This window comes from Dendrobates tinctorius, unplaced genomic scaffold (genome assembly GCF_039654945.1).
Source record: "Dendrobates tinctorius isolate UK_male_01 unplaced genomic scaffold, ASM3965494v1 ptg000179l, whole genome shotgun sequence".
In the NCBI taxonomy this organism is placed as follows: Eukaryota; Metazoa; Chordata; class Amphibia; order Anura; family Dendrobatidae; genus Dendrobates; species Dendrobates tinctorius.
Window position 1 is genome coordinate 4,159,777 of NW_027361846.1, and position 11,164 is coordinate 4,170,940.

General features: G+C 47.1%; 1 protein-coding gene across 1 annotated transcript; it reads left to right on the plus strand.

Annotated features, from left to right (window-relative positions):
- Positions 1–415: 415 nt before the first annotated feature.
- LOC141054868 (5-beta-cholestane-3-alpha,7-alpha-diol 12-alpha-hydroxylase-like) lies at positions 416–10,028 on the plus strand. Its single transcript, XM_073551751.1, has 2 exons — positions 416–572; positions 7,921–10,028. Exon 2 carries the CDS (start codon positions 7,929–7,931, stop codon positions 9,462–9,464), a length of 1,536 nt encoding a protein of 511 aa, XP_073407852.1. The 5' UTR covers positions 416–572; positions 7,921–7,928; the 3' UTR covers positions 9,465–10,028.
- Positions 10,029–11,164: the final 1,136 nt, after the last annotated feature.

The following is an 11,164-nucleotide window of genomic DNA, read 5'->3' on the forward strand; positions in this document are numbered from 1 at the left end:
GTTAAGGGTCTCGGGGTCACTCGGGGGCTGTCTCTACTGCAGCCCAGACCGCAGACGGCCGTCACATACAGTAATAAGAGGGGTTAATCGGCCAGGACAGCTGGGGAGGACAGCAGCTGATGATATGTGACCTGCTCTGTGTGTGGCGGGTGTAGACCTCCAGGACGGTGTGTGGACTCTGACCCGAGACCCCTCACTAGTGTGTGGACGCTTCCCTCTGTGCCAGACGAGGCTGCAGTGAAGTTCTGCGGATTATGCAGAGGGGAATAAATCAGCCGGACATTAAGGCTGTGTGCACACGCTGCGGATTGCTCTGCGGTTTTTCATCTCCATAGGATATTATGGTTCTGTAGGATCCGCAGCGTGTGCACACAGCCTAACAGAAGCCGCTGCTGCGATCCCTCTCTCGGACCTGCTGTCACCCCGGGATCAGGTGATCGGCGGCGTCTTCCTGCTCCTCCACTGCTGATCTCCTTGTGACTTCTGTGACCTCCCAGAGCAAACACTGTGACTGTGAAATACAAGAGCTGCCACCCCAGAGACCACTGCAGCTGGAGAGAGCGCAAGAAGCGGTAAGGAGGCGCTGCCACCGAACAGCAGGGAGACCGTCAGCAGTGCTCCAGACTGAGCCTGACACAGAACAGCAGGGAGACCGTCAGCAGTGCTCCAGACTGAGCCTGCCACAGAGCAGCAGGGAGACAGTCAGCAGTGCTCCAGACTGAGCCTGCCACAGAGCAGCAAGGAGACAGTCAGCAGTGCTCCAGACTGAGCCTGACACAGAACAGCAGGGAGACAGTCAGCAATGCTACACACTGAGCCTGACACACAACGGCAGGGAGACAGTCAGCTTTGGTAGAAGTGCAGCCGTTATTTCTGGGTTATATGGACGTGTGGTGACTCTGCACTTGTTCTGCTCTTGCTTTGCTGTTGCTCTGTATAACGCTGTTCTCATACTTTATTTCGCCATTCTTTTCCTTATTCGGTGGTGGAGGCACTGAGTGCACTGGATGGCGGTATTATTAGGGCACGATAGGACAGTGTACAGGACGGTATAGTCAGGCATTAGTCACCCCTATTTGCACATTTTGGAGGCACTATGAGTGCACTGGATGGCGGTATTATTAGGGCACTATAGGACAGTATACAGGACGGTATAGTCAGGCATTAGTCACCCCTATTTGCACATTTTGGAGGCACTATGAGTGCACTGGATGGCGGTATTATTAGGGCACTATAGGACAGTATACAGGACGGTATAGTCAGGCATTAGTCACCCCTATTTGCACATTTTGGAGGCACTATGAGTGCACTGGATGGCGGTATTATTAGGGCACTATAGGACAGTATACAGGACGGTATAGTCAGGCATTAGTCACCCCTATTTGCACATTTTGGAGGCACTATGAGTGCACTGGATGGCGGTATTATTAGGGCACTATAGGACAGTATACAGGACGGTATAGTCAGGCATTAGTCACCCCTATTTGCACATTTTGGAGGCACTATGAGTGCACTGGATGGCGGTATTATTAGGGCACTATAGGACAGTATACAGGACGGTATAGTCAGGCATTAGTCACCCCTATTTGCACATTTTGGAGGCACTATGAGTGCACTGGATGGCGGTATTATTAGGGCACTATAGGACAGTATACAGGACGGTATAGTCAGGCATTAGTCACCCCTATTTGCACATTTTGGAGGCACTATGAGTGCACTGGATGGCGGTATTATTAGGGCACTATAGGACAGTATACAGGACGGTATAGTCAGGCATTAGTCACCCCTATTTGCACATTTTGGAGGCACTTTGAGTGCACTGGATGGCGGTATTATTAGGGCACGATAGAACAGTGTACAGGACGGTATAGTCAGGCATTAGTCACCCCTATTTGCACATTTTGGAGGCACTATGAGTGCACTGGATGGCGGTATTATTAGGGCACTATAGGACAGTATACAGGACGGTATAGTCAGGCATTAGTCACCCCTATTTGCACATTTTGGAGGCACTATGAGTGCACTGGATGGCGGTATTATTAGGGCACTATAGGACAGTATACAGGACGGTATAGTCAGGCATTAGTCACCCCTATTTGCACATTTTGGAGGCACTATGAGTGCACTGGATGGCGGTATTATTAGGGCACTATAGGACAGTATACAGGACGGTATAGTCTGGCATTAGTCACCCCTATTTGCACATTTTGGAGGCACTTTGAGTGCACTGGATGGCGGTATTATTAGGGCACTATAGGACAGTATACAGGACGGTATAGTCAGGCATTAGTCACCCCTATTTACACATTTTGGAGGCACTATAAGTGCACTGGATGGCGGTATTATTAGGGCACTATAGGACAGTATACAGGACGGTATAGTCTGGCATTAGTCACCCCTATTTGCACATTTTGGAGGCACTATGAGTGCACTGGATGGCGGTATTATTAGGGCACTATAGGACAGTATACAGGACGGTATAGTCAGACATTAGTCACCCCTATTTGCACATTTTGGAGGCACTATGAGTGCACTGGATGGCGGTATTATTAGGGCACTATAGGACAGTGTACAGGACGGTATAGTCAGACATTAGTCACCCCTATTTGCACATTTTGGAGGCACTATGAGTGCACTGGATGGCGGTATTATTAGGGCACTATAGGACAGTATACAGGACGGTATAGTCAGGCATTAGTCACCCCTATTTGCACATTTTGGAGGCACTATGAGTGCACTGGATGGCGGTATTATTAGGGCACTATAGGACAGTATACAGGATGGTATAGTCAGGCATTAGTCACCCCTATTTGCACATTTTGGAGGCACTATGAGTGCACTGGATGGCGGTATTATTAGGGCACTATAGGACAGTATACAGGATGGTATAGTCAGGCATTAGTCACCCCTATTTGCACATTTTGGAGGCACTATGAGTGCACTGGATGGCGGTATTATTAGGGCACTATAGGACAGTATACAGGACGGTATAGTCAGGCATTAGCAACCCCTATTTGCACATTTTGGAGGCACTATGAGTGCACTGGATGGCAGTATTATTAGGGCACTATAGGACAGTGTACAGGACGGTATAGTCAGGCATTAGCAACCCCTATTTGCACATTTTGGAGGCACTATGAGTGCACTGTATGGCGGTATTATTAGGGCACTATAGGACAGTATACAGGACGGTATAGTCAGGCATTAGTCACCCCTATTTGCACATTTTGGAGGCACTATGAGTGCACTGGATGGCGGTATTATTAGGGCACTATAGGACAGTATACAGGACGGTATAGTCAGGCATTAGTCACCCCTATTTGCACATTTTGGTGGCACTATGAGAGCACCGGATGGCGGTATTATTAGGGCACTATAGGACAGTATACAGGACGGTATAGTCAGGCATTAGTCACCCCTATTTGCACATTTTGGAGGCACTATGAGTGCACTGGATGGCGGTATTATTAGGGCACTATAGGACAGTATACAGGACGGTATAGTCGGGCATTAGTCACCCCTATTTGCACATTTTGGTGGCACTATGAGTGCACTGGATGGCGGTATTATTAGGGCACTATAGGACAGTATACAGGACGGTATAGTCAGGCATTAGTCACCCCTATTTGCACATTTTGGAGGCACTATGAGTGCACTGGATGGCGGTATTATTAGGGCACTATAGGACAGTATACAGGACGGTATAGTCGGGCATTAGTCACCCCTATTTGCACATTTTGGTGGCACTATGAGTGCACTGGATGGCGGTATTATTAGGGCACTATAGGACAGTGTACAGGACGGTATAGTCAGGCATTAGTCACCCCTATTTGCACATTTTGGAGGCACTATGAGTGCACTGGATGGCGGTATTATTAGGGCACTATAGGACAGTATACAGGACGGTATAGTCTGGCATTAGTCACCCCTATTTGCACATTTTGGAGGCACTTTGAGTGCACTGGATGGCGGTATTATTAGGGCACTATAGGACAGTATACAGGACGGTATAGTCAGGCATTAGTCACCCCTATTTACACATTTTGGAGGCACTATAAGTGCACTGGATGGCGGTATTATTAGGGCACTATAGGACAGTATACAGGACGGTATAGTCTGGCATTAGTCACCCCTATTTGCACATTTTGGAGGCACTATGAGTGCACTGGATGGCGGTATTATTAGGGCACTATAGGACAGTATACAGGACGGTATAGTCAGACATTAGTCACCCCTATTTGCACATTTTGGAGGCACTATGAGTGCACTGGATGGCGGTATTATTAGGGCACTATAGGACAGTGTACAGGACGGTATAGTCAGACATTAGTCACCCCTATTTGCACATTTTGGAGGCACTATGAGTGCACTGGATGGCGGTATTATTAGGGCACTATAGGACAGTATACAGGACGGTATAGTCAGGCATTAGTCACCCCTATTTGCACATTTTGGAGGCACTATGAGTGCACTGGATGGCGGTATTATTAGGGCACTATAGGACAGTATACAGGATGGTATAGTCAGGCATTAGTCACCCCTATTTGCACATTTTGGAGGCACTATGAGTGCACTGGATGGCGGTATTATTAGGGCACTATAGGACAGTATACAGGATGGTATAGTCAGGCATTAGTCACCCCTATTTGCACATTTTGGAGGCACTATGAGTGCACTGGATGGCGGTATTATTAGGGCACTATAGGACAGTATACAGGACGGTATAGTCAGGCATTAGCAACCCCTATTTGCACATTTTGGAGGCACTATGAGTGCACTGGATGGCGGTATTATTAGGGCACTATAGGACAGTGTACAGGACGGTATAGTCAGGCATTAGCAACCCCTATTTGCACATTTTGGAGGCACTATGAGTGCACTGTATGGCGGTATTATTAGGGCACTATAGGACAGTATACAGGACGGTATAGTCAGGCATTAGTCACCCCTATTTGCACATTTTGGAGGCACTATGAGTGCACTGGATGGCGGTATTATTAGGGCACTATAGGACAGTATACAGGACGGTATAGTCAGGCATTAGTCACCCCTATTTGCACATTTTGGTGGCACTATGAGAGCACCGGATGGCGGTATTATTAGGGCACTATAGGACAGTATACAGGACGGTATAGTCAGGCATTAGTCACCCCTATTTGCACATTTTGGAGGCACTATGAGTGCACTGGATGGCGGTATTATTAGGGCACTATAGGACAGTATACAGGACGGTATAGTCGGGCATTAGTCACCCCTATTTGCACATTTTGGTGGCACTATGAGTGCACTGGATGGCGGTATTATTAGGGCACTATAGGACAGTGTACAGGACGGTATAGTCGGGCATTAGTCACCCCTATTTGCACATTTTGGTGGCACTATGAGTGCACTGGATGGCGGTACTATTAGGGCAGCTCTTTTTTAACATTTCCTGGAATTTGGCTGTGAATAAACGTTATCGTCCAGTCGTACAGATTACGGGGGGGGGGGTTCTTCCAGAGGGTTTTCTGCATCGAATCCTATTCTCTGGGGGACATCCACACATGAAACCCACCGCACCCACAAATGTGAATGGAACGCTGAGAAAATAAGAACAAACGTCGGTGCGAGATTTCTATAAATCCCGTTGGCAAACTACAGCAAAAATACGAGACATGAAAAACTCCCCAAAGCCTCATAGTGGGGGCTCAACGTGCGGGGAGCTGCAGTGTTCAGCCGCTTCATGTAACTCGTCTTTGTGGAGGTTACAGGCTGAGTCCTGGGCGCTATTTTATGCTAATTTTCACAGTATCTGCAAAGCCTGTGAGATTTCAGAAATCTCATGCACACACGTTGTTTTTTTGTGATCAGTATTTTGTGCTTTGCATGGTTTTTTGGACATACAGCAGGTAATAATAATCTTTGTTTTTATATAGCGCTAACATATTCCGCAGCGCTTTACAGTTTGCACACGTCATCATCACTGTCCCCGATGGGACTCACAGTCTACTGTAAATTCCCTATCAGTATGTCTTTGGAGTGTGGGTGGAAACAGGAGTACCCAGAGGAAACCCACGCAAACACAGGGAGAACATACAAAACTCCTTGCAGATGTTGTCCTTGGGGGGATTCAAACCCAGGACCCCAGTGCTGCAAGGCTGCAGTGCTAACCACTGAGCCACCGTGCTGCCCGTGGAGCAGATCACATCTTTCAGCATTTTTCACCATTGAAAGTAATGGATGACAAAAAAAATTCTGACAAAAAATAGCAAGTATAGCAGTATATGAAACCCATTTTATTTTGTGATTTTTCCAGGTTTGCCATCTTGTCTAAGTCACCTGAGATGCCAGCGTGGATTAGTACAGTTTAATTAAATTAGTGATGAGTACAAAGTAAACATTGGCCAACAAAGGTGTGAGAATGAACAGTCCCCTGTTTCTGACCAAGGTGTGAGAATGAACAAAGCATGTGGCTGACCAAGGTGTGAGATTGAACAGTGCCTGTGGCTGACCAAGGTGTGAGATTGAACAATGCCTGTGGCTGACCAAGGTGTGAGATTGAACAGAGCCTGTGGCTGACCAAGGTGTGAGATTGAACAGAGTCTGTGGCTGACCAAGGTGTGAGATTGAACAATGCCTGTGGCTGACTAAGGTGTGAGATTGAACAATGCCTGTGGCTGACTAAGGTGTGAGATTGAACAATGCCTGTGGCTGACCAAGGTGTGAGATTGAACAATGCCTGTGGCTGACCAAGGTGTGAGATTGAACAATGCCTGTGGCTGACCAAGGTGTGAGATTGAACAATGCCTGTGGCTGACCAAGGTGTGAGATTGAACAGAGCCTGTGGCTGACCAAGGTGTGAGATTGCACAGAACCTGTGGCTGACCAAGGTGTGAGATTGAACAGAGCCTGTGGCTGACCAAGGTGTCAGATTGAACAATGCCTGTGGCTGACCAAGGTGTGAGATTGAACAGAGCCTGTGGCTGACCAAGGTGTGAGATTGAACAGAGCCTGTGGCTGACCAAGGTGTGAGATTGAACAGAGCCTGTGGCTGACCAAAGTGTGAGATTGAACAATGCCTGTGCTGACCAAGGTGTGAGATTGAACAGAGCCTGTGGCTGACCAAGGTGTGAGATTGAACAATGCCTGAGCCACTCAGTGACAGACCAAAGTGTGACAGTGCCCTAGAAACACAATGCACTGCCAGTGTCTTAGGTAAATTATTCCCGACCGATTCCCCTCCCCACTGTTACATTTGTGTGTGTATTTTCATGAACATGTGTCTTGTGTTGGTGACCTGTATTCAGGCTTCTGTGGTGGAAGCAAAGCTGAAGTTTGGTATCCTGAAAAACAAACCAAAAAACGCACCAAAACATGCGCTTCTGACGCTGCTTCTTTTCTGCTAAGAGTGCAGGTTTTGACAAAGATTTTGAACAAATCTCTGCTCCAAAAACTCCAGAAAAAAACTCAGTGTAACACAGTGGTGGAGCTATGTCTTAGGTGTATAGCAAGGTGCGATTCTGCAGAAACAGTGACGGGCTGCAGAACTATGACTGCAGCTCTGGAGGTGACTGGAGGATAAGACACGATGTAACAGCAGAATGGTGACTGCAGCTCTGGAGGTGACTGCAGGATAAGATACGACGTAACAATAATAGTGACCGCAGCTCTGTAGGTGACTGGAGGATAACACATGATTTAACAGCAGTATAGTGACTGCAGCTCTGGAGGTGACTGAGTCAGGACATATGAACTAGAGAAGTGTATTTGCAGTTTAACTTCTGAGCATTGATCAATCACTGATCATCTGAGTATCTCCCTGATGCTGAAGGTATCAGAGAATTTTTAGATACTTCCAGACCCTTTTTATGTTTGCTGCTTGGCTATTCTGGATCTTTCTTATTGAGCCTCATCCCTATATTGATGTCTTTCTCATTGCAGTATTAGACATGGCCCTGTTGCTCCCGATACTCCTGGCCGTGTTGGCATCAGTTCTTGGAGGTCTCTACATGTTGGGGATGTTCCGGAAGAGAAGACCCAACGAGCCCCCTCTAGATAAAGGCACCATACCATGGCTGGGATACGCTCTCGACTTCCGAAAAAACACTGCAGGGTTTTTAAAGAAGATGCAGAAAAAGCATGGAGACATCTTTACCATCCAGATCGGAGGCTATTACTACACCTTCGTCACTGACCCATTATCGTTTGGTCCCATCGTGAGAGAGGCCAGGTCCAGGCTGGACTTTGAGCAGTTTGCTATTGAGTTGGTGGCCAGAGTGTTCGGCTACCACTCTGGAACCAATGATCACAAATTGCTGGAGAAGGCGAGTACGAAGCACCTTATGGGAGATGGTCTAGTGCTCATGACCCAGGCCATGATGGACAACCTTCAGAACTTGATGCTTCATAGTGTTGGCTCTGTGGACGGCGAGAAAAAGTGGCAGCAAGATGGACTATTCAACTACAGCTACAACATAGTCTTCCGGGCAGGATATCTTGCCTTATTCGGGAACGAGTCCGCGAAAAGTCAAGGAAACTCAGAGAAAGCCAAGAAACATGACAGAGACCATTCAGAGGAGTTGTTTGGTGAGTTTAGAAAGTACGATAAACTGTTCCCACGCCTGGCCTATGCCGTACTCCCACCAAAAGACAAGATGGAGGCCGAGAGACTGAAGAGGCTTTTCTGGAACATGCTGTCTATAAAGAAAACCCTACAGAAAGAAAACATCAGTGGCTGGATTACTGACCAGTTCCAGTACCGAGCAGAGAATGGGATGCCAGAATACATGCAGGATAGGTTTATGCTCCTGCTTCTGTGGGCCTCTCAAGGTAACACTGGACCTGCCTGCTTCTGGCTCCTGCTCTACTTAATGAAGCATCCAGAGGCCATGAAGGCCGTCAGTGAAGAGGTCGATAGAGTTCTGAAGGAAAATGGACAAGAGGTAAAACCAGGAGGTTCCCTGATCAACCTAACCAGAGATATGCTGCTGAAGACGCCTGTCCTGGACAGTGTTGCAGAAGAGACCTTAAGGCTGACCGCTGCCCCAGTACTGATCAGAGCCGTCAAGGAAAACATGAACCTCAAAATGTCATCTGGCAAGGAATATGCCATACGTAAAGGAGACCGCGTTGCCCTTTTCCCATATACCGCCGTTCAGATGGATCCAGAAGTTCATCCAGAACCCGAAAAGTTCAAATACAACAGATTCCTGAATGAAGATGGCACCAAAAAGTCTGAGTTTTTCAAGAACGGGAAGCGGCTGAAGTATTTCACCATGCCTTGGGGGGCCGGCACCACCATATGCCCTGGTCGCTTTTTTGCTGTCAATGAACTGAAACAGTTTGTCTTTCTGATGCTGAGCTACTTCGAATTTGAGCTGGTCAATCCGAAAGAAGAGATTCCAGACATCGATCCGAACCGGTGGGGATTTGGCACCATGCAGCCCACCCATGATGTCCCGTTCAAATACCGGTTACGTTACTAGCTCCACAAGAGACGGTCCAGGTGCAAAAAGAAACCACCTACTGATGATTCCAGAATACCTGACACCCAGGTGCAGGGGACTCTTCAGGGGACGCCCCGTCCAAAGAAGGGCCGAGTGGGAGAAATGGGATTTTATAATATTTATTTGGTGTTTGTTTCAGCCACACTCAAGTTACCTCCAGGACCTCCATCATGACTCACGCTCCAATCTATACTACTGGCTACGGCCATGTGAGATCTTTGTATTGTATATACTGAGTCTAAGAGGAACCCTAGTTAGTTAGATCTTCTTCCACATCAAGGAAGGATTGAGTAGATGTCTTCAGTCAATTCTGTGAGCTTGGACTGCCATTTATTCTTAGAACACAGGTCCTCTATTGATGGGTATGGTGGGGTTCCAGATCACACACTACACTAATGGGATCTTCTCACCTGACCCTATGCTATATAAGAAGTCTATCTGTGGTGGAGCTCCCCTCTATATATAGTAGCTTTATGGTCTCACTCTCCATGAACCACGAGCTGTGATTTTAATGTAATGTCTAATAAACCTAATTTGGATATATTTTTAGTTCTCTTTACGTTTTGTGGCTGAAGAAGAAGACAGGAATATGGAAGAGACAGAGAGGTCTGGAGGAGGACAGAGGGATCAGGAGAAGGAAGATAGAGTGGTCTGTTGGTGGAAAATGACTCTGGAAGGGACAGAATAGTCTGGAGAAGGAAAGAAGAGTCTGGTGGAGGAAGACCAAGGAGAAAGGAGGAAAATAGAGGACTGAGGAGACTAGAGGACAGAATAGTGTGGAGGACAGATGGGTCTGGAGAGGACTGAGGAGTTTGGAGTAGGAGGACAGAGGGGTCTGGAAGAGGACAGAGGGGTCAGGAGAAGGAAGATATAGTGGTCTGTTGGAGGACTTTGGAGAAGGAGAATAAAGGTGTGTAGAGTGGAGAGAAAAACAAGGGAGGGGGCGCAGACATAGGGCTTCACCTGCTATAAATCAATGAAAATGAAAAAAGTACTCTGAAGTACTCACCCTTTATGGGTTGTGTTCAGACACAACCACTCACAACATTTTTTGCAGTTGTATAGCTGCTGCAGAGCTCGTGCAGGTGGAAATGTCCACTAAGAATCACAAGTTGAGGATCAAGAAAAGCACTTCTGAGCAACCGCGCTGCTACAGTGACACGAATTCTTCAGAAATCCATATAAATCTTTCAAGTTCTTTATTGAATGTACTACAAAAACTACGCGTTTCGAGGAGACAAACCGCACCTCTTCTTCAGGTTACAGTACAGAGTTGTCTCTTATATGGATTTCTGAAGAATTCGTGTCACTGTAGCAGCGCGGTTGCTCAGAAGTGCTTTTCTTGATCCTCAACTTGTGATTCTAGAGTGGAGAGAGAGATCTGTAGGAAAACAGAAAGGTCTGGAGAAAGGATGGGGACCGGAGAGTCTGAATGGGGACCTGGAGTAAGGGAGGGAGGGACTGGCGGAAGACAGAGAGTTGTACCAGGACTGATGAGTCTGGAGGCACAGTCAGATAAATCTATAGGAGGACATTAGTGTAGAAGAGACAGAAGAGTGGGGAGAAGACAGAAGGGTCAGAAATGTTTAGTGAGCAACAATTACATGTGTATAGGTTCCCCCTAACACTGAAAAAGTATTCATACCCCGTGAACGTAACAAGTATTCTTGAAGTATAAA